The sequence below is a fragment of the Pholcus phalangioides genome, unplaced genomic scaffold (assembly GCF_987345545.1).
Source record: "Pholcus phalangioides strain wild (caught in Gottingen) unplaced genomic scaffold, Ppha-v1.0 ptg000015l_1, whole genome shotgun sequence".
In the NCBI taxonomy this organism is placed as follows: Eukaryota; Metazoa; Arthropoda; class Arachnida; order Araneae; family Pholcidae; genus Pholcus; species Pholcus phalangioides.
In genome coordinates, this window is record NW_028301608.1 from 81,101,780 (window position 1) to 81,127,079 (window position 25,300).

Here is a 25,300-nt window from a genome sequence, read left to right on the forward strand (position 1 = left end):
CAAGTTCATATGTTAAATGAAGATATCGTAATATAATTTCCAATTTGTTATCCCATGGACAAGTACTGTATTACTCGTGTATAAGCCGACCCCAAAAAATCCATGCATTTTAGAGAAAAAATATTCTTATATTTACATGCAAAATGAATAGCTTGTGGAAATTTACAATAGAAAATGATTTTAATCCATTTCTTTTGAGTCTCCAGGCTCATCGTAATCCATCAGATCATCATAAGGAATGTGCCATCTTCGTTTTTATCCTCATCTGGGCTGTCATCGCCATTGTCACTTTTAAAGAGAATATCATCTTAAGTTCCGTCCATCACATTGCTGATGAAACACTTTTTGAAAGATTAGATGATAATTTCCACGGAAACAGAATTCCACGCCTAATGTACCCACTGGTACACTAGGGCCAATGTCAGGTTTCTACAAGGCACCACTTTTTCGAACACTGCTACAGAAATGACTACTGAATACGGGGGGGGGGGGGGGTGATATTTTCTCATCAAAAACTGACCCTAGTATAAGCCGGCCGACCCCCCTCCCCCACTTGAGGACCAAATTTTTTCCACAAAAAAACTCAGCTTATACACAAGTATCTACAGTATTTCATTCATATTAATTTGAGTTCTTAATTGAATCTTAACAAGATTTTTATCTATGTATGTATACACATATAAGTTTTTTACAGATCTAAAGCAAAAATATATTACGCTTTTGATTGAAGTCTTGGGTGATCAACTAAGAAATGTCATTCGTGGTATACTTCCTAGCATCTTTAAGGAACTTGACCAGAAAGGTGCAAATGAAATTCTGGTAAAGTCAACTCCTAACCAGGTAAAATAGTTTTTAGACATATAGTCAAAACAAATATTCATTATTACATTAAAAAAAATAGAAACCTTTGTATATTTTAATGTATTTATCATGATTTGTATGAACAATAAATGAAGTTTATGACTATTATTTTCAGCAATTGGTAGCTAAAGCACCAACTTGTAATTGAGTCTCAGTTACAAACTTAGAATTCTTGCTAAAACATGAATAATCTTCAGGTGGTCATTCTGATATTGATTACAATTCTGATATGGTTTAATTAGTTTATCTGAAAGCATTGCCTATCAGGTGCATGATATGACAAACTATTTGTCATGTCTTTTTTGCAGTTACCTGGAGTACTTTGTTGATCAGTAAGAATTATTCTTGTGGGATTTTAGACCTTGATTATATCAGGGTGTGACAAATTCCTAGCCTCAGGTAACCAAATAATAGCAGTCATGGTCCCCAGGCCAGGATTTTTCACAGCCCCCCCCCCCCCCAGCTGAGATTATGGTTTATTTTTGCAAAAAAAGAAGAAGAAAAAAACAGGAAACCTCTCCTTTCGGGAAGGGAAAAATGCTGAGTGAATGCCCCCCTCCCGATAAGAAAATTCTACGTACGCTACAGAGTTTGTATATACAGTAAAACCTGGCTACAACGACACTATGATAAATGGCTCTAAAATGATATTTTTTAAATCTTGTTTGGAATTGCCTAGTATATTGTTCAACTATCGATACAGCGATATTCTTTACTACAGTAAATTACCGCCCTCTCTGCAACCAGCATACAAAGATATTTTTTTATATTTCGCTCGAAATTCTCCTATGTATTTTTAAATTCTTCAACAGTTTTTGTTCTTTCCAGCATGTTTGATAAACATTGGTATTTTATGCTATCTACCTTTCCAAAGGAGCTATTAAGTTGCAGAGAAGCTACTTTCTGTGTAGTACACAAAAGGGCTGTGCAGTAAGTCATTTTATAGTATGGGAGTTCCAGGTGGTCCATGGTCACGGTTGTAAGTGGGGTGAGAAGAACAAGTCGGTTTCTTGTCCCACACCAGAAGGTAGCGAAATTTCACCTTTTAACATCTCGTTGAACATTAAATAGGGTAGATAAAATGTGTGCTTGCCTCAGTTGATCAAGCATCTAGTTGCGGCCCTGGTGGTCGGTATTTAATGTCAAAGTTTTTCAATTTACCGATAACAGCTCTACTATGATATTTTTCTGCGTCCATAGAATATGGTTATATCGAGATTTCATTTAGTTTTATTATGAATATACAGTCAAATTTATCCTTGGTTTCTCTCAGATAAGATATCCACCGCATCTCATCAGTTTCTTTGTTCATCAAGCAAGTACTCATACTATGCTGCAATATTGTTGGAAATAATGTAATTTTATATAAAAAAGTAATTTAGAAAAATTTACTTAACTACAGAAAAATTGATTTTTTTTCCTGTCGGAGTAATTTCAATATTTATAGAACAATCCTTCAAACAATTTGAGCTAGGTACAGTGATCTCTCGGTTATAAGAGGATTTTCTGCACTCCCAGTCAAAGATGTGTGCTATTCCATTATACGCTTCTGTCGCTTATGCGTCTTTATTTCTTGTTCCCTTGTGGCAATACTTAAGTGAGAGATCACTGCACATTTTATGTTTCAAAATTTAAAAAAAATAAAAAAATTTATTAACTTAGTTTTGAAACCGAGATTTACCGTTGCAAAAAGGTTTCATGTCATGGTTTAATCTACGGTAGAAATTTTCACAAAATGCGAAAGAAAATCTTAGAATGCGAAAGAAGTAGTAGCCACTTTCGCAAAAATGTGTACAGGAGGTATGAAATGAGAAGACATCCATCCATAAATCATTAGCATTTTAGCATTTTGCTAAAGCTTTTTCCCCCATTTCCGCTTTTTTGCTAAAGGAATTTTTTATCTAGCATAAACCCTGTTTCACGTCCTGAACTTCCGGTGGCCCACTAGCTAATGAATGAAAAATAAAGACCTACTTCAAGTTACTTATTTATTCCAGATTTCTACTGCCCGGTCATTAATGGAAATTTTTTCAACCTTTCAAAGTGTCTGGGCTTGTCAATGCTAAAATAAGGGGAAAGAGAAATATTCACTAAACATCTCGTCAATGCCACAAAAACGGTTAAATACACTGTGCGCCGGTATGAAAGAGAGCCTGGGTTCGAGTCCTGGTGGAGAAAAGATTACTTTTCATTTTGAGTTCACCTCAGCATAATATGCAGAAAATATGTTTCCTTGATATCTTAGGCTGAAAAAACTGTATCTCTTTCTACTGTCCCACCTGAGGGAGGCGGGACATTTCCTGAAGTTAAGAGAGGCTGCTAATGCTTCTACTTTAGCGCCTCGTGCCAAAGTAGAAAATGAATTACCTTTTGGTTTATATAAGACAATTGAATGAACGACGTTATTTGAACCCAAAATTGCAAGAACCACGGCTATACGCGTTTCGGAACTATAGGAAGTTCCTTCATCAGTAGCAAAAACAAAAGAAAAATAGAATAAAGGTAATGAAAAATATACTCTTTATAGTGGGAGTTACTCGCTGTTGTAGACAATTGCCGGTTCATTTTGAATTCGACGCTTTTGTCTACAACAGCGAGTAACTCCCGCTATGAGGAGTATTTTTTGTTATTTTTCTTATGTTTTTGTTACTGATGAAGGAACTTCCTATAGTTCCGAAACACGTGTAGCCGTGGTTCTTCTTGGAATTTTGGGTTCAAATAACGTCGTTTATTCAATTGTCTCATACCAAAGTGCGTGAAATAAGGAAGGCCAGGTCGTTTCTCCAGTGGTGTAGATGGTAGCATGCTTTACCGGTATGCAAGAGGGCCTGGGTTCAAGTCTTGGTGGAGACAAGATGAATTATCTTTCCGAATTTATCTCATCATAATATCCAGAAGATGTTTCCCTGACACTGTGGGCAATTTAATAATTTATCTAATAGGATCAATTTTATTCAAAATTTAATGATTGCAGCTTCTAAAATATATGCTTCTGGTGATAAAAATTACTTAGGTATGTCTAGTTCAGTATAGAAATGTAATCTAGTTCAATGGTACTCTTTTTCAAAATCTGGAAAATGAGTTCAGCTTTCTGGGAATTTCCCGGTTGCATTTTATTTGCGGAATAACAGGAGAGAAACCCTCTAACACATGTATGAAACTGTAGAGTCTCTACATAACGAACCACTTTGAACCGTCTTTTACACAAAGCAGAATTTCTATTCAAACTTTCAATTTTCCTTTAATTTAGAAAAAAAAAATCGAAGATTATTCCCCTTGCGTGAATGCTTTTGGATAAAACAAAGCGATTCCGTTATGCCAGGCGATTCACTATAAGCGTCCAAAAAAAAAGAAGAAATGAATTTATTGAATTAAAGAGTAAATGACATGGCTGTAAATAGGCTAGGGCAACCCAGGCACTGCCCCTGGATCCGGGGTCTCGAGAAAGCACACCATGGCCCTGGTAAATGGAAACGGTAATACTGAATAACTATTTTCATTAGCCTTGGCCAATCGTCCTACAAAATGGAACTGAAATAATTCAAATATTTATGTTCACTCTTATTCAACTGGGCACTAGCTTCTTGACAATTTTGTTAATTTGTAGATATGGCCTATTAAAAATAAATGTTTTACACTTTATGAAACACACAGGGTCACAATTAGATGCTTGGTCAGCGGGGACAAGAACGTAATTTGGTGCTCTCTTAAAACGTTGAAGGAGAGATTAAAGTGTCAAATTTGTGCCTCCTTTGGTCCACCACCAGGGGCACCAGACTGCAACTGATCATATTCCCTCCCCCAAAGTTGTGGCCCTGGAAGCACTATTCAACTCTTCAACCGTAGATTTATTACAGTTAACTAGAGATGTTCACAATAAAATTTGTCAAAAATGTATATTATTTTCAGTATTGCTTACCGTTTTTTTTTGGGTTAGAAGAAACCGTGTTGAAAATTAATCCTTTATGTACGTAAACTCCACGTAAAACTAACTTAATAAAAGATTTTGAACAATCCAATAACTATTTTGTCTGATGTGAATGATAAATATTTTTTATTCCAACCCAGAAATTTTGTGGGGAGATACGTTCTTTTTTAAGATTACGCGCCTTAAAGACTGATGCGAAATGTAGTCTCTTTTTTCAGAAGCAAGGAAAAGAAACCCTGAACTTGGGGGGGGGGGGTATTGTTATACAAAAGCTTGCAGCAAAGCTGTCACTTTATCATGATCTGCCTGCGCAATTGAGGTTGACGGAGCTCTAGCCCTGGGGCCTGGACCATTCTCATCATTTTTTGTTTTTCCATACTATGGATTCACTATAGAGGGGGCCCTATTCCAGGATTTGGGGGGGGGGTGTGTCATGTGCTTTATCGACACCAACAGGCGTTTTACTGTGGACATCTATGTTCAAAGAAATTTTCATTTCATTCAGACATTATGGCCTTCTATTCATTGAAACAGCAGGGGTCACATTATAGCCCGAGGTCACACACCCCCAATGCTGTTGTAGGGAAAGTACTGCAGTTGTAGCTTTCGTTGAACAATAATCACCATGTCTTTTCTTCCTTCCTCGGAGAAGGACTCAGAGAGTGGTGCCTTGTAAATTGTTCTTTTCTTCGTTTGTTTTTTTGGTTACTTATACATGTGTATTGTTAAAAAAATTGCAGTAAAAAAGAATAGAAATACTTAGTTCAAGATATCTGCTGATATGCATACGAATTTATACAACTGATGTTAAAATGTCTAGTCTACTAAACCACACATGTACCTCATCCACATTCCATTGCGAAACTTCTAATGAATTGATACATGTTGGGATGTGCATGTATGTGTTGTGAACCAAATGTGAAGTTTGTTTCTGTGTAATGCTTGTTATGTGTAGTACTGCCTTCAATTTTTCTAACTATGAGAAGTGCAATGATTGAGTAATTGTATATTTGCAGGCTTGTTGCTCTCTGTGGCGAAACTTTTTAACGGGCAGATCGGCTGGCATACATGTCTTGAAGTTTAGAACCACAAAAACCAACTTCAGCCAACCACCACTGTGGTGAAAGTAGGGTTTGAACCCGGGTCCTCTTGATGCAAGTTGGTCACTATGACCACTCTATGGCTATAGCACCATTCTCCTAGTCTGAAATTCAAAGAAACAAATAACTTCAATTACTGCCCTATCATAGTAACCACAAACTAATGTTTGAGAATCGTCCTTAACATACTGGCAGTCTCCTATGTGTGTGTCTATATAAATGTGTATGGCTTCAATTTTCTTATTCCAAAAGGGTATGTACTTATGTATACATGGACAGATTTGTGCTTACAGTAGTTCTTGTACCAAAATATTTAACCATACAAAGTGAACTTTGATATCCATCTGTTTCTGAGGAGGGATGAAGAAATGGCCTTAACCCTCTTCAAGAGTTTTTACTTGAGACAGTAATTTTTTAAGAAGATCGATAAAACATATTGGACTTCTTTTAAGTGGATTTTCATCAGACGTATGGGATGCTAGTCAGTTAAGATCATATGTTGTGAAATGGTAGTTTGGAGATGACAAAATTTTTCATGTTTAAAGATTTCTAACTAATCAGCATACTACGTGAGACCTGCTACTACTACTTAAAAATCTTTTTCTTGTAGGGATGGCAGTTATTACATGTTTATAAGTTGTAAAAGAACTTTTGAGATGTTTTTTCACCATCAACTTACTTTCTGAAACTTTTTTCAATGCAAATTATGTTATTTTGAAAATGAATATAACTCAGGAAGAGAGGCGTGGGTTTTTAAACTTCATTCTGCAGATCCTTTTTGTGAAATAGAAGAAAACAAATTTTCTTATCCTAGCTCTTAAACCTCCGGAAGTCTTTCTAAGGACCAGAGGTGAGTCCATGGGACCAGAATCAAGCAGGAGCTCCTGAATTATTAAAAATGTTAATTCTTAAATTATTTCTTTCATATTATGAGTTTTTACTCTGGCTATTAATACAAGTGCTATTGCTTTTTGGTATGTGCTAAATGTACCTTGATCTATCGTACCCATGAATGTAAGCTTTTGTTTTTTCATTAGCATAGATAAAATAAAGAGAAGTAAACATACATTATATAAATATATATATTTTGGCAAAGTTGTGTTGTTTTTTCTGCAAAAAAATATAACCAAGTGCTGAGGGGGTTGGTACAGTGAAACCTTCTGCAACTGCCATATTTTTTGTGTGGATGGAATGCATCCCATTGGATTAACAAAGAGGTACGTTTGTGGTTTCCAAAAGATGGTCTACAGGAGGTTTTCTAAGGGATCTGCTGAAGGTGTTTCAGAACCAGAGCCGTAACAAGAATTTTTGTGGGGAGGACATGATTTTGCCACCCTTTCCACTCTAAAATTTGATGATTTTATAACAGCTTTTTTTCCCTTCTGGACACCATAAGTTTGCTGCCCAGGGCAGTTGCACCCTTTGCACCCCCTCTCCCCAATTCTAGCCCTGTTTAGGACAAAGTAGAAACTAGAGTGAAATGTGATGAGGTTATGAAAAGTGAGGGGTGGGGGGGGTCCTTGGTGTTTTTTGTTTGATGATACAGTTGGGACACCCTTATAACAAACACGGATATTGAAAATTTTCACATAACAGAGTTTTTCTATGTCCCGTAAATTTTGCACTGCTTATCTATGTTATTTTGATTGCTTACAATGAACTCTGATTTTAGCAAAGTACACCTATAATGAATTTTCAACTCTTTTATGAACACAAATTTTCAAGAATTTCTTTTTGATCTTATCTGAATTTTCTTATCAACAAATTTATCTTTCTAGAATGTGCAGGTACAACTGATAATGTTCCCTTTCTTTCCCTAGAAGATATTCTAGCAGGGCTTTTTTTGGTTACTGTAAAATCCTCTTTGCACATTTTTCCTTTTTATTTTAAAATCCTATTTTACTTGTAGAAAAGATGAGGATTTATTCCCAAGAATCTAACCTCCAGAACTCTAACTTCCATAAATGTACATTTGCGAACCTTAGTTAGATTTGAACGATGGTTGTGGTAGTGGTATCGTTTGTAAGTGAATTTTGGAGAATGTCAAGGGCAACATGCTATCCATCATTTAAAATTGAATTTATACAGTTGATTGAAACCTATAAATGGGAAAGAAAAGTCTGAGGTATCAAAGAAATTTGGGATTCTCCTAGAAGTTCGCTATCTACGATTTTCAAGAACAACAAGGAATTGAAGAGAGTTTTGATGGTTCATAAGATCTGCTGGAAGAAATTCAGAAACGTTCATACTGATGCGAAGCCATTTTTAAATGATTTATAAAAAAAGAACAAAAAATGTTTCAGTGACCAGGCCCTTGGAGGAAAAAAAATGCATGACATTTTACATGCTTACTAGACAAATGGGGGGGGGGGGGGGAGGACTATTAACAAATATTTTCATTGACGTATTCAATTGAGTCAAACCATTTAAGATTTTAATTAAATTTTTAACTTTTTTTTGAAAACATTAACTTAATTCTTTTTGTTTTAAGAATGCTCTGATTATTGTCAAGTGTTCATTATGTATTTAAATTATGTTTCATTTTGCTTAAACCCATCGTTTTTCAAGCCTGTATGGATGTAATGAAGTTCACGTATAACAAACACTGCTTTTTCCAACTTCTTTATAAATGGGTCTGACTGTATTGATGAAAGGATCCTCTGATAATTAGAAAACGCTGTTTTGGGGGGTAAATGAACAAACAATAGCTAGATCAAATAATCCCAACAATTTGAATAATGCATGACTGTGGAGACAGATATTGTTTTACTATCTTAGGATACAAACAATACTATACTTCGGTCTGCTTGTGAGCTACACACATTTTTAACAAGATCAGTTGCATTTAGTATTAGCAAGTTATCAAGTATTATTAAATGTTGAATTGGTTCCATATTTAAGTTATCAAATATAGCCTATTGTTGAAACAATGTGCCAAAATTATTTGAAACCTACAAATGTGGACACAACCATGTAAATAGGGTTTTTGTTAAACAGTTTATTTAACTAAGTTTTCCCAAAATGTTTGAATCCAAAAAAAAACAACAAAGGATGAAACAGTGGCACTGAATAATGTAGTAGTTTGCTTTTGAAATGATTGTTATTAATTTCAGAATTACAGATCTCTTGGATTCGAAATAAATTCTCTATATATTACAAAATTGCTTTTAATTAATTATGGTATGAATATTATTTTACATATAATCAATTTTTAATTCGTTGTTTGTGAAATTCGGAACTTCTCGACAATGGTGAGCTCCAAAAAACACAGTTCAGTCATTTTCACAGTTCTCTAGGTAGCCATTGTTGGGAGGTTTTACGGGAATTAAAGAGATTGATAAGAGAAAATTGGGAAAACAAATCAAGATGATGTTTCTTCTGTATCACAATTTATGTTTCTTGAAATTTATATATATAAGGCAGTCAAAAATCACTTATTCAAGCTGTATGTTGATTGTCTTTGAAATATTGAAAGTATTTGGATTATTTAAAATGATAATTTTTTTGATTCATTTATTGTTTAAAAACATTATATTTCAGGAATGTTATGCAGAATTTAACATTTCAGAATGCACAGGGGATTTTTCAAGTATCTCATTTCGTGTAATTTTTTTTTTCTTTTATCAAATTAACAATTCAAGTTTTATGTTTTGAATTTTATCATATTTATTAAATTTGTTGCATCAAGTAACTTGATTAACTAAAAATTAATTTATCTATTTCTTTTTCATTCAGTCTCCCACCCCACCAGTCATGCCAGTTCTAATTCAAGTGAGTTGTTGCATAGTAATGAAACACATCATATGTATAGTGAAATCTTATATATAACTCTACTCTCTATAATGATAATTGCCTATATAATGGTATTGTTGTGGGCCATGTACGGACATATTAAATTGAAAAATAAACATTGTGCATTCTGACACATTTTGTACTTCAATATAAATTTTTCATCCATAGCATTCAAAATTATATTTTAAATCATTAATCAAACATAATTAAACAAACCTTTTAAACATCTATTTAATTGTGATTTGAACTGTGGCTAATTAAAACTAATTAATAAAAACATTTAAAAGAAAAGAAGTTTTGTAGTACCACAACACACACACACACATGCAAAAAAGGACTTACCAATGGCTAGCCATCACCATGCTCCCTTGCAGCCGGAAGTCAGCTAAAACAGCACTGTTAACTGCATTTTCATTAATTTAATATGTCCTGTACTCAGGAATAAAAAGCACCCTGAAACTAGGCAATGAAACATGCGAATGCCACAAAACGGGTGAGAGAAATGTTCAGGTACTTCTACATAAAAAAACTATTATTGGTTTAGAGATCCGTGGAATGTGTTATGGTATTTGCATCATGTTTAATGTCTGTGCCACTTTCAGCATAAACAAAAAGTGGACGTTGAGTACAATAATGTGAATGTGATGTAGCAAAAGCAAAAAAGTATTTTTCTTTTTGATTAAAATTAGAATTAAGTCTGCCTATGTAATTACAAAAGTTTAAATATTTTTATGGGGGGGGGGGATAGTGATCACGATGATATTACTCTCTGGTTCTCAGTGTACTTTTTATAATCTTAATATATTTCATCTTTAGTGATAACTTCTTTCAATATTATGTTTTCCTGGTCCTTGATCATCATTAAACAGTGTTTATGTTTGTATAGATTTTCTAAATTGGTGAACACACACACAACTTGTTCTAGTCTCATGATATATACAGTCGTATCCTGTTTTAAAGAATACCGTTATAGCAAAAATCTCGTTGTAACAAACATTTTTCTAATCCCTCAGGTAAGCTTACATAGGAACAATGCTAAAACCTGGAATTCCTTTATAACCAAATTCTTCTGGAGTTATAACGGGATCCGACTGTGTTATATATGCTATAAGTTTCATACAAACTTTCTGCAGCTATATATATATCTTTGTATTTTAATTAGAAAGATTTTTTAGATTCACTTTTGCTGTAATCTTTCCTATGATGTTTGATGCATATCAAAGAAAGTTGTACTCGTGTAGAGAGTTTTCTGGACAGTCAATATGATTAATATTTTGATCTCCATAATTGTTGATGCTATGCTTGTTTTGTTTATTTTACTTGAAAATAAACATGAAACTACATAGGATTATTGAGTATTAATATTTGATATTATAGCTCAATGTAAAAGGGTTTGCTAGGCATGGTTTCTGTCTTAGGATTCAGTTGGTTTGTGCTTTTTCGATAGAACTAATTTTAAGTTTGCAAACCCATTGTTAAAATGGAATATGCAATCAGGTTTCTCTCTGAGGCGATACCTGGGTAGCTTCCAAATCTGTTCATAGATACAATTAATGTAATAGCTAGTTTGCAATGATCTAGTCAAATTATTTGAATCGCAACACTGCACTGCAGCTCTTTCTTTCTAGCACCTGCATTTATGATATTGCAATAGTATCATTTTCATATTTGATTTTCTGATTGGGAACATGGTTTCATTGCTGACTTCCTAATTTTTGCTGGTACTACAATACCGCTGTAAAAATTTCAAAGATTTGTGTCAAAAATAAATGGAATCAGACTATATATATAATATGTATATATATACACTAGCTGATACCCGGCGACGTTGCCCACCCTGTAAAAAATTTATATATGTATAGCTTATTAATTATTTCTTAAAAAAAATTCTGCATCAAGTAAGAAAAAATTACTTTTATTTTTAAATATTTTAATCAAAAACTTCAGGCAATCGCTTGTGGATACACAATATTTTTTGTTTTCCCATCTGGTGTGTGGATGTACAAATTTTTGGGATTACCAACACGCAAACAGGCAACGAAAAGCTGTCCGTGTGAAAAACGGGGCTCAGGTAGGTTGATACCTGCCACTGCTAATGACTGGCCGTGCACTTTGTTGATTGTCATGGCAAAAGCTAAATGAATCAGGAACTGTAATCACTTGGAAAGTGAATGGCATTTCTTCAGTGATAATTGGGATATGTGGAATGAAGACATCTCCTTTGACACATCCATTTAGAATCGTTACATCATTGAAGCAGTTGTGCAATTTCTTCATGCAGAGTCTGGTGCCATTGCAGTCTCAGTGTCTCCAAATTTCGTAAAAGCATTATAGGTGCTCCGACTTTGAGGGTCAAGTTGTGTGGTGGCACACCTGCAGGGGTGCAAGAGCTGCGCCAATTGCGCCAAACTGCGCCGAAACGGTTCTCTTGCTACATGGTGCGCCAAGGCGCCGAATCCCTGCGCATTTGCGCCAATCCTTGTTTGTGGTTCGCGGAGGTACCGCTAATGCACTGTAGTACGTCAAATACCCTTAATTAAGCAAAAATTCGCATGAAAATTATGTTCACGGGACACGTTCTTTCCGAGACACGGAAAAAGATACGGGGTGGGGGGGGGTTAGAAACTTCAATTTTATTTTCACTTCCCACCATCTACCACAATCGAGTTATCTCGTGACCTTGGAAAGTAGTTATACTACCTTGAAGTATAAAGTCCTGTACTGTTATTGGTATAACTGGCGGGCTATCAAAGTCCCTGAATAAATATGCCGAATTTTCCGATTTCGGAGACCGTTTTTTCTCCTGCTATATACTGAAAATAACGGTAATTTCGCGGCTGCCAACCTGCGTTCTAAGACGGCATGCATCGAAAAGAGGATTGGTTTACTCGTTTAAATTACCGAAATTTTTCGGAGATCGTTGGGAAAAAATAGAATGTAAAAATTCCATCTAAAATATTCATAGTTTTGTCATCTAGCCACTATGCGGTCATGTGGTTATCGTCGGCGGTTGCCGATCGTAACAATTTCACATCGCGAAAATCCGGATTTGGCGAACGGGGCCGGCTTGAGCGAAAAAAATCTCTACCCATGCAGAACCTTTTTTTTTTTTTGGCGCTACTGACCACGTTTTTTTTGGTTGACAAACCTTTTTCACCCTTTCAACTCCATTTGGCACCCCTCCTTGAGCGGCGCCCAATATGGCCGCACGGTCCGCCACTGCATTGGTGGGGGAGTGGCATGCTCTTAACAACAGTCAGAGGAAGGAGTTTGTACTAGGGCATGCTCATTTTACATAACTTCTGTGAGATACCTAATATATATTAATGTCCTACTTTTCCAAAACATGTTGGAGAGAATGAAATATTTGCACCCTTTCTTGTTTTTCGCACTCCCTCTCGTGCATTGCTGGGATGGTACATTACTCCCTCACGTATTGCTGGGATGTTGTTTAACATTGTATCACCAACAGAACTATTGATTATGTGTGATGAATGGGTTGTACTACAATCCAAACAATTACAAGAAGTGAAATCAGTTCAGAGAATAGATAGATAGATATTGGGCAGACATATTCAAACTTTGTAACTTTGAAAGCTGCCCAAAGTTCAAAATTTTGCCAGTTTTGGTGAAGACTTTTTTATCTTCAGCACATGGTAACACAGACAGTGAAAAAGAGTTCATTGTTAACAAATAAATAAAAGTCTGTTCGAACATTGAAAAATCTGTCCTTGCAATGCTTTAATGTTTAATGGAATAAGACATACAAAATCTTATGTTCAAGGGCATAAAAAATTGGAAAAAAATATTCATTGAGATGCTGTACTTCTGAAAGCGAATCGTGATTTGTAATCTATTAACATGCTATTAGGTTGAGAAATTCTTTAAGTAAATAAGGTATTTATATTTTTCTCATTTTTTGCATTTTGCTTTTAAATTTAATAATCCCTTTAAATTCTGTGAGAAGCCAATTTTTTTTTTTCACGGAAACTCTTATTATATTCTGCACGCACTTTTTTTGCTATATCAGGAGGAATAAGATTTTGGTGTTCAAGCAGCAGAAATTCTTGCTGCCTAGGTTTTCAGTATGCATGTTGCTTAATTTGAAAAGAGTAATAATTTGTATTCGTCATTTCAGTAATACACGTTTTATTAATGACAGATAAGATAATTCAGAAAAAATTTAAATGGCTTTTAATTTGTGAATGGAATTTATTTAGAATTATTTGTTTCAACCATTTTTGGCAAAACTTTTCACATTTCACAGAAAAATTACTCCTTATATTGCAGATATAGTTCGTGTTTAGTTCTGCTCCATTTTCAAAATTTCTGCTCCAAAAATGAAATTTGCTGCTCCGAAATGGATGAGGGGCACTTGCACCCCTGCACCTGGAATATTCAAAGAGTTCAGAAATTCTGCAGGATACAGAACTGTCTGCGCTATGTCTGTGACAACATGTCAACCGATTTGTAAGATGTGGAGTCTCCTGGAATAATTTTTAGGATTTTTTCGTTGATCTTGTTCACACTGTCATTTTTCAGTGCCAGAATCTCTCTCTCACGAAGCCACTCATGGTTTCGGTGATTTTGTTGAATGTTTGGGAAGACTTTGCTTGCAAGTTCTTGAACTAAGTTTAACAACTTGCAAAATACATTTGGGAACATAATCAGTCCAGTGCTTGGGTCTACGGGAATTCTTCCTGTGGTTCTCAACTTCGAGGCACAAATGCGAGCTGGTCTCCCCATTGAAAGGTCTTGCCACAGAGAGCAACAGACTACAATGAAACAATTATTCAATCATTACACTTCACTCGAAGTTAGAAAAAAATGGTGGCAGATGGTAGCACTACACATAACAAGCATTGCACAGAAACAACCTTCACGTCAGGTTTCTCTACAGGTACATTCCAACGTGTACCTGCGGAGTCACCACACAGAACCACAGCTTTGGAATAAACATTTATTACGACGACACATAATAATTATCTGGGTTAATAAAAAGATAGGCAGACATAGAAATTTCGAACCTCACGCTTTCGTGTGTAGTGACTCTCTGCTGCTGCTGCTATTTTCCAGATGGTCGTCTCCAGTACCCGGGATCACGTGACACACTCGAGGTTGTTGACCCCAATCTTGAGGGTCGTCTGCATGGGACACCCACACACTCCCTCTCCAGTGATCACGAGTAGTAAGAGGTGATCGCGTACTATGGAGTAGCATCAGTGATCACGAGCACTGTAGATGATCCTGAAAGTGGACAGTACGTCCAGAACGAGTGGTTCTAACTGGTTTCACAGCAGAATCAGTTGTGAGTCTGTCAGTTGGTATGTCTGGAAATACTGGCACCGGCTCTACCGTCGGATTCACGAGAAATGCTGGTTTAAGCCGATCGACTGACACTGACACTGATTTTCCTCTTATGTCCACGTTGAACACTTTGTCGGTCCGGCTGATCACTCTGTATGATCCTTCAAATGGCTGTTCCAGAGGACGTTTCACCCTATCAGTTCTTACGAAAACGTGAAAAGTAGCTTTCAAATCATGGTGAACAAATGTAGGATGTCCTCCATGCCGTTTGATTGGTCGTGGCTGGAAAGCTTGGACGTGAGTTCTCAGCATTTGTAGAAACTCAGAAGCGTCAGTTGAGTTGGAATTGGCTCGTGCTTGGTGCTTGGAAAAACTCACCAGGTAATCGTAAAGTTTCTCTGTATAGTAGTTCTGCAGGTGTGCACCCCAAATCTTGTTTCAGAGAGCACTGAAGACAGAGAAGAAACTGGTGGCAGATGGTAGCACTACACATAACAAGCATTACACAGAAACAAGCTTCACGTCAGGTTTCTCTACACGTACATTCCAACGTGTACCTGCGGAGTCACCACACAGAACCACAGCTTCAGAATAAACATTTATTACGAAGACACATAATAATTATCTGGGTTAATTAAAAGAAAGGCAGACATAGAAATTTCGAACCTCACGCTTTCGTGTGTAGTGACTCTTTGCTGCTGCTGCTGTTTTCCAGACGGTCGTCTCCAGTACCCGGGATCACGTGACACACTCGAGGTGACAATCTTGGGGTCACCACATTCCAATTCGTTAGAGGTTCTGCATAGGAATGTGGACGAGGTACATGTATGGTTTACTAGTTATTCAAGGTGATGCTTTCTGGGAAGAACATAATGTTTATTATTGTTTCTTCTGAATTTCAGTTAATTTGGTAGGGTATAGTAACAAGGCTTCGTTTACCAATTTTTCTACATGTGAAAAATGTACCGCAGATTGCGGTATTTCATGAGAACAATCCATTTTCTGGCAGGGTTGTAGTGATTTAAATCAGCAATTTAAATCAACTATTTTTTTTTTAATTGCGGTTTTAAATCTTTTTTTTTTTTCAATATGGGTAAATTATCTGTTTTGATTGGATAAAATTATTCATGCAACTCTAAAGAGTAATTTAATTTTATATTAAATTATTTTAAATGTCAATTAATTTAAATATTATAATGGTGACGTAAAGCCATCCATGTTGATACTATTGACACATCCAGCTCATCACATGCTAAAAATTAGTTAGCAAATTTGGTTTTTAGTTCAGTGAAGTCAACGGAAGGAAACCTCAAATTGTAAAAATCAAGTTTTGTTGCAGACAATGAAAATATGGTTTCTTCCAGAAAGACTGAATGAAGGACTTAAATATTGATGCAGTGCCCACATTTTAAACCTGCTAACCAAGGATTTGGTTAAAACTGATGTAACAAAGTATGTTACAAGTATGTTTAGATATTTCCGCAATCATCTCTCAAAAGCATGGTATCATGTGGAAGGTGGAAGTGCATTGGTACTACCTGTAGATGTATGATGCAATACTCATTGTGATTCTCTTCAATCTTATTTAAAAATTCATCAGATGTTACCAAAGTTTGTGAAGACCCACAGATCTTAGATAGTCACATCTCTAGTACAATCTTAAGTATTGGTTCCACACACACAAAAGAAATGTCAAGGACATAATTGAAATTCTAAAATCAATAGCCAAAATTAATGATTTTTTACAAAGGAACAGCTGCTCCTTAGCTGAATGTGTATTAGCAGGGAAAAAGCTGCAATTGTAGATAAAAGAAGCATCAATATCAAACAATAAAAAGGTCTTTTCATTAGAGCATAAAAATAGATATGAACAATCATTAACCAATGCACACTTTGCTGCATTTATTCTAAGCTGATCAGTGTTAATTTCTAATAGGGAATTGATGTCACAAAAGAAAAGAGAAATAATGGTCTTGAATTTATCAAACAAAACTGTAGCTCTAGGTTCCTGGCAATCATATCAAAATTTTCGGGGAAGTTGGAGCCATTTCGTACTATTTTTGCCCATCTCACCTTATGATTGTTGATGCAATGTCTGATTTTGAGTGGTGGAATAGTTTTTATAATATGCTTTGGGTAAAGATATGATTACAGAAAGCAATATTCAATTTGTGAACATGTTAACTATGGCCAAATCATCTATGCCTTTGTTGAAAGGATTTTTTCAACGTGTAGTTCATTCCAAATAGCAAAACAGATTAGGAGTAGACAAAGCATCCAAACTAGTGTTTCTGATGAAGCAAATGAACAATTATGATCTGATATATTTCACAAGCATGATTCTTTCTTTAGTTTACAAATATCTTTTAAATAGTCATTATTTTCGTAAGTTAAAATTTCTTTAATTTTATATTTTTTAAAGGAAAGATTAATGAGGAGTGTGTTAGTAATATATATTTAATATTTTGTTTTAAAAAATCAATTTTTTTAATAAAAAAAAATCAATGACCTTTATTGCTGGTTTAAACGTGCAAAGCCTTTGCTACGTTGCTCATAATGAACTTGTTTTCTAATTCTCACAGGGTTCGTACGGGTCAGGGAAAACCTGGAAAAGTCAGGGAAATCAGTGAAAATGACCCATTTTTGCTTTAAAACCTGGAAAATCATCACGATTGTCATCTGATTGGGAAAAAATATTGATCAAAAATAATAATGAGGAAAAAAAATCCGTCGGGATGAAAAAGGGAATTCCGATAACGTCGTAAATATTGATAATCCGTAAAATATTGCAATATATCGTAAAAAACGTTAGATACTGCCAAGGAGGAACGAGAATTTCGTAAGTCCGCTTGGAAAAGCGTATTGCTACGACTTTATCGTAACTTTTTCTAGTGCTTCCAGAAACATCATAACTACGCATCGTATAAAGCCATGGGTACAAAGCACAGTTGCGATAATTTTGAAAGTTGACTTCAGTTAGGAACGACAGATGACGCATGGGTATGTTTTGATTTTCCATGTGGGTATTGTTATTTGAAAACAATAAGTTGTAAGAAAACTTGTCTGAGCGGATCGTCAGTAGGCTGATTGGATCGAAGCAGTCAAAAATGACTCGTATAAAGTATGGTGGCAGCTTTGCGGTAAAACTCACAACATAAGTTATCCAGAACTATGCCAAGCACGTGAAATCAGAGTTCAGTGAACAACCCCCGATTGCGTAGCTTGTCGGTTCTAGCGCTTACCCGAGTGCAAGCCAACTGTAAAGAATTTTGATGCAGTGAAACCAACTACATCTTTGACTAATTATATCACAAAAGAAACAACTGTAAAGGCTTAAATCTTGTGGGCATTGAAATTGCTGAAAAAAGAAATCTTTCATTCCTTAATTGTGTTCCATTTTTCTTCTTCATCAGGTGTATTTGAAAAGCATACATGTGTGTAAAAAAATCTACAATTATGTCATTATATTGTAATTAAATTATTAATTTTATAATTAATATAAATAATTTTATAATATTGTCGCGTAGTTTTTATTAGATATTCGTTACAGAGCAATTACAAACACAGTCACAATCCAACAAGAACACAAGAACATCTCTGAACGTTCCATGAAAAATAAACAATAAAATAAAAGACAAGAATAAAATATATCTTGTTAATGGCTAGTCTTGCAGTCGAGTTAATAATGATACTTGAATATCTGTCCTATTTTGAGTCTTGCCACATATCTCCCCTCTTCAAATGTTCAGCGTCTCGCTGTAACTGCTTAGAACGACTCCTCGTCAGAGGTCCAGGAAGATTATAAATACTTGCTGAAAGTCGGTTTGCATTCGCTTGTGTACGGCTCTGCTTCTCTGGATGTGGATCTTCTTGTTGCTCTTTTGGGTCATGATACGGCTTCATCCGTAAAACATGAACAATATCCTTCAGTTGCCGCTTTCGGGACTTTTCCTCACAAGGTTCTACTTCATATGTGACTTGTGATAGTTTTTTCTCTACACGATAGGGTCCAAAGTAACGTCTAAGAAGCTTTTCTGATAAACCGAGTTTTCGGACCGGTGTAAAAATCCACACGTGATCACCTTTTTTGTATTGAACATCGCGATGAGCTTCGTCGTAACGGCTTTTATCTTTCGCCTGAGCTCTCGAGATATGCAATCTTGCAAGTTCTCGAGCTTCCTCTGCATTCTTTATTAATTTGGCCACATAGTCACTGGGAGTATGATCGGGATCATCCGGTAGTATGGCATCCAGTGGTGTCTCTACATCACGTCCATGAACGAGGAAGAATGGACTAAAGCCCGTCGTTTCCTGTTTTGCCGAGTTATAAGCATATGTGACGTATGGTAGTATGCAATCCCAATCTTTTTGTTCTGTGTCGACATACATAGATAACATATCTGCCAAAGTCTTGTTGAACCTTTCTGTTAGGCCATTGGTTTGCGGATGATATGCCGTAGTTAGTAGATGCGAAGTCTTACACAACTCATTTATTTCCCTTACAAGATTTGACAAAAATGATCGACCTCTGTCACTAATTATTTCTCTTGGTGATCCATGCTTTAGAATAACATCTTCAACTAGAAATTTTGCGATTTCCATTGCATCACTGCTTGGCAGAGCTTTCGTGATGGTGAATCGGGTGAGATAATCTGTACATACAATTATCCATCGGTTCCCTTGAGTTGTCAGCGGGAATCGTCCGAGCAGATCTATCCCTATTTTTCGGAATGGGGCATCAGCAGGTTTAATCGGTTGAAGATATCCTGGAGGTCGTTGTGATGGTGATTTTCTTCTTTGACATTCCTTGCAATGAGACACATAACGTCGTACAGTTCTATAAATTCCAGGCCAGTAGAACTTTCTACGTACTTTATCATAAGTCTTTGCCAAACCTAAATGGCCAGCTGTGGGTGCGTCATGAAGGATTTTCAGCACTTCCATTCGAAGATGTTTTGGCATGACCAAGAGCCATGGTTTTCCCAAAGGATCGTAGTTCTTCTTATACGAAATCCCATCTAGTATCTGGAAATTTCGGTAACTACCAATTTCTTCAAGCTTCTTTCGGATAACTTGTAACTGACAGTCCTTTAATTGTTCGTTTTTAAAATTCGAAATGGCATTGAGAAAGGGGATGTCGTCAGCTATTTCTTCTTCTTTAGCTTCAAGTACTGGGTGCCTAGAAAGACAGTCAGCATCGCTGTGTTTCTTCCCACTTTTGAAAACAACCGTTACGTCATACTCTTGCAGACGTAATGCCCATCTCGCTAGTCGTCCAGAAGGATCCTTTAGATTGGCGAGCCAGCATAAAGAGTGGTGATCGGTTACGACTGTGAAAGGGCGTCCGAACAGGTATGGCCAAAACTTGTTTATGGCCCATACAACGGCCAAGCATTCCTTCTCGGTTGTTGAATAATTCTTTTCTGCTGTTGAAAGTGACCGAGAAGCATATGCGATCGGCTTTTCATTTCTATCTTGAATCTGGACAAGAACTGCACCTACGCCATATCCACTTGTGTCCGTATGTATATGGGTTTCTGCTTCGGGCTTGTAGTAGCCAAGGACTGGGTGTTTCGTGAGACATGATTTCAATTGATCGAATGATGATTATTGCTCCTCTTTCCAAATGAATTTTTCATTTTTCTTCAACAACCAATGCAATGGTGCAGCTATGACACAGAAATCCTTAATAAAGCGTCTGTAGTAGGAACAAATTCCTAAAAATCCCCTCACGTCGGAAATGTTTTGCGGGATTGGAAATCTTTCGATGGCTTCTATCTTGGCTGGATCTGGATGAATTCCATCTTTATCCACTAGGTGACCCAGAATCTTGAGTTTCTTCTGTCCGAAACAGCATTTCTTATTGTTTAAAGTTAATCCAGCTCTTTTTATACATTTCATTACCAGTCTCAAACGTGAAAGATGTTCTTCAAAAGTTGATCCGTAAACTATTACGTCATCCAGATAACATAAGCAAATATGCCATTTCAGTCCTTTGAGTAAACTGTCCATCATTCTCTCGAATGTAGCGGGTGCGTTGCAGAGCCCAAAAGGCATGACTTTAAACTGGTAAAGACCATCGGGAGTAATAAATGCTGTTTTTTCCTTATCTTGCTCGTCTACTTGTATTTGCCAGTAGCCAGATTTTAGGTCCATAGAAGAATAGATTCCTGCCTCTGCGAAACTGTCTAATGCATCATCAATTCGCGGAAGAGGATATACATCCTTTTTGGTCATCTTATTCAGGCGACGGTAATCTACGCAAAAGCGCCATGTTCCATCTTTTTTCTTCACTAACACTACTGGGGAAGACCAAGGACTCTCAGATGGTTCAATTATGTCCAGTTTTAGCATTTTATCGACTTCGTTTTGTATTATACGTCTTTCTGCTAGTGAAACTCTGTAAGGCTTCTGTTTTACGGGAAGAGCATTACCAGTGTTTATCTTGTGTTTCACACTTTTGGAAATCTTCACCGATTGGGTTTCAAAATCAAAAATGTCAATGAACTCTTTCAATAATTCTAAAATTTTTGCTCGTTCTCCGTCGTTAAGATGAGGATCCACGAATTGCTCTAGTTTCTCTAATTTTCCTGGCATGTCTGTTACGGCTTTATACTTATGCTTTTCTTCGTCTTCTGATCCAGTATCACAAGATAGAGAACACAACTGACAGTCGTCCAGCTCTGTGAGTTCAACTAAAGATCTTCCCTGGGGTATGAGTTGAGACTGTGATGAAATGTTTGATACCCATACGTCCCCTCGCCCATCTTCAAGCACGATGACAGATGCTGGCACACTCAGTTCTTTCTCTAGTTGAATTTCTTTTCTCCCAGTAACCATAACATTTCCACAGATTTCTTGACATTTGCTCACCACGGAAATTTTCCGGACAGAATTTCCAGGAATCATATGGTCTTCGGCAGCGTACAGATGAATCGCCTTTCCAGATTCAGGATTGTAGTAAGAAGCTTCACCAATTTGGATCTCACCCATGCCACAATCAATTATTGCATCTGTGGCTTTAAAGAAGTCCCAACCCAATATAAGATTATGGCTACACTGCGGGAATACCAAGAATTTGAATGGTTGTACATTTCCGTTAAAGTCCACTCTTAATACACATCGTCCAAGAGCTTCCACTAGCTTTCCACTGGCAGTACGAAGGATATTACCACGTTCAGCGAATAACAGTGTTTTCAACTTGCGACGTAAATGTTCTGTAACGACGGAATAGTCAGCACCTGAATCGACCAAAGCTTTCACATTATGTCCGTTTATCACGACAAATACAGAATTTTCCATCAGTCTAGCCGCTGTATGCACTGGAGGATTTCCTTCAATTGCGGCCTCACCCCCGTAACAGGTCGCACAGCCTAGTTTTCCTCAGCGGATCGACCGGGCGAACGGCTTGGACGGCGACCTGGGGAGCCGACTGTCGGCGAACTGCATTGCGTCTGGGGTATGGGGAGCTGCTTCTATAACGTCTGTCGTCGTCTCCACTCTCATGTCCATATTCGGCTACAAAATTAGAACCCAGTGTTTGAAACTTATTTGGTTCCATCCTTGATCGTCCAGAGTTGTAATTCAGTTGTTGATTTGACTCCCTCCTGGCCCTTATATCTGTGAGGTCACGTCTTCGATCGCGGCAATATCTGATCATGTGTCCAGCTCGACCGCAATGGAAATAGACCGGTACATTTTCAGGTGTACGCCAAAGATCGGTTTTCCTCTCTATGATTGGAGTTGCCGGTTGTTGTGGACGTCTCGGTCTGGTTTTCCAGGAATTCCTCTTACCTCTTTCTACGGGCATCAAGGATTCGGTGTCGTCTCGGGTGAGAGGGGCTAGCGTGTCCTGGATCATGTTTTGTACCTCTTCCCGGATCATATCCTCTCGACATTCAGTTTCATCGTCTCGTGCAAGCGAAGCTATCTGAGGAATCACTCGTTGAATTTCTTCTTTCACAATGCGTCGGATCAATGTTGACAAACTCTCTGTGGGTCGTCGAAGATACAGCCGTCACGTTTGGTAGCCTTTCATACTGTGGCTTGATTACACGACGTCTCCTCATAGTCTCGATCTGTCGACAAATAGATATGAACTGGTCTACTGTAGCTGCTTCTTTGTTTATCAGTACTTGGTAGAAATCCTCTGCGATCCCCTTCAGGAGATGGGAAATTTTCTGGTCATCTGTCATGGATGGATCAACTTGGCGGCATAATGAGAGAACATCTTGAATATAGGACTCAAACTTCTCACACGGACGCTGCGCCCTGGTTCTCAACAGGTCTTCCGATCGTCGCTTGATGTCCTCGGGCTGTCCGAATGTCTCTTTGAAGTCTCGCTGAAAAATTGTCCAGCTTGTAATGAGATCTTCATTGTTCTCAAACCATTGCCTAGCAGTATCAGTCAAGTAAAACACAACATTAGCTAAGCGAATCGAGTCATCCCAACGATTGTAATTGGAGATCCTTTCATAATCTTTCAGCCACTTTTCGGGGTTTTGACCATCAGTACCGGAGAATATGCAGTGGTCGCGAGGCACTTGGTACATGGGATAAGCTGGGGCATATGCATTGGGAGCAGGTTGAATAGATGGAGCTAACGACTCACCTTCCGGATTCTTGGACATAGCCATCGGGCACCGACGTCTTCTAAAAGAGTCAAGCAGTGATACGGGCTCAGAACCTAGCCCTTGCAGTCTACGGCTTCTTCTGATTGAGTTTTCCGTAATTTTGGATTACCCGGCGCCTCCACCAAATATGTCGCGTAGTTTTTATTAGATATTCGTTACAGAGCAATTACAAACACAGTCACAATCCAACAAGAACATCTCTGAACGTTCCATGAAAAATAAACAATAAAATAAAAGACAAGAATAAAATATATCTTGTTAATGGCTAGTCTTGCAGTCGAGTTAATAATGATACTTGAATATCTGTCCTATTTTGAGTCTTGCCACAATATAATTAATTTTTTCTAAATTTTTATTAATTTATATAAATTTTTTGATTTTAAAAAAAAAAACCTGGAAGTTTTTGAAAATTTGACTGGAAAACCTGGAAAAGTCATGGGAAATTTTTTTACGAAAATGAGTATGAACCCTGTTCTCAGTATTTGCAGATTAAATAATGATGGTTATAATGTGCAAGTTATGTATTTCATAACTATAATACGTTTTTTATCACACCCATACGAAAATAGTACTTTCTACATGAGAGACGTGGATCCAGGGCTATATAGTAGCAGGTGTAGCTACAGTAACAGCTAATCAAATTTTAAGTTTTCATTTCTTGATACATTTGATTAGACTCGTTGATGCCGTAATAATGGGAAACTGCAGCAGTGAAGCTAACCTCTGTCAGTGTCTTTAATTTTCATTGCAAATTTCTCACTTTTAAAAACATTTAAGCAACCATCTTGCATATATATTTTTTCAGAAGAACCAGAAAAACCTTTAAGAGGAATTTTTTTAAACATTTATTTAACACGCACAACTGATATTTTGTTCCAATACGACAATTATTACGTCAATGGTGCTTTATAAAATAAAATGGGAAAAAGACTGTGAATACAAAAGACGTGAATACCAAGGGCTGGCTGTATATACATATAGGATTTTTTATCATTAAGTCCTGTATGTTTTAATGTATGCGTTCATGTTCTAGAATGTGAGTAAAACTACAGAATGATCTGTTGTAGTTCTTTAGGTTTTGATTTGTGTTCTCTTGTTGCCATGGTAAACTGAAAGCAACTATTTAGCATGTGTGAAACCTGTTTCATTTTTTGAAAGATTGTCCAGGGTCTGAATCTAGGAAGTCATTATGTGTTTGTTAAAATTTGTAGTCCTTTCTCGTATACCTTTCAGTATCACATTTCATTGTAAAATCTGGATAGTTTTTTTAAAGACATAAAAAAAAGCCATCCAGAAATTTTGTTAAATGCATTGTGTACACCAAACCAATTTGTTTTAAGACCGCATTAACTTTAACACTCTATTTTAAACTGTCAAATTTGTTTTGAGCAAAATTATGTAATGAATAAAAGAGAAATGTTGCCATGACATAAGACATTTATTCATGTCTGTAGGCAAATTTTTTAAATGGTTCAGAAATTTCTTATCAAGTGTCATTGTGTATAGACGAAAATTTTTTTCCCCTTTAATTGCCCCCATGTATCTGAACGTTTTATTTTCTTCATTAGCTATGCAATGTGTGTCTGTAGGAGTATGCTAGCTTTGCATGTCATCAGTTTCTGAAAACTGTTACATATTTTGTGAAATTCTTATTAATAATTCAAAGTTAACAAGGTGTG

General features: G+C 36.6%; 1 protein-coding gene across 9 annotated transcripts in view; it reads left to right on the forward strand.

Annotated features, from left to right (window-relative positions):
• Positions 1-25,300, forward strand: part of LOC149076789 (sentrin-specific protease 6-like) — a 130,111-nt gene that overhangs the window by 74,468 nt on the left and 30,343 nt on the right. For 5 of the 9 annotated variants that reach the window (XM_089244509.1, XM_089244511.1, XM_089244510.1 and 2 more), the window contains exons 12-14: positions 695-840; positions 9,430-9,492; positions 9,625-9,660. In XM_089244509.1, coding sequence (XP_089100635.1) covers positions 695-840; positions 9,430-9,492; positions 9,625-9,660 — 245 coding nt within the window. The remainder of the gene's footprint in view (positions 1-694; positions 841-9,429; positions 9,493-9,624; positions 9,661-25,300) is intronic. The other 4 variants (XM_089244514.1, XM_089244516.1, XM_089244515.1 and 1 more) reach the window with 1 other exon arrangement.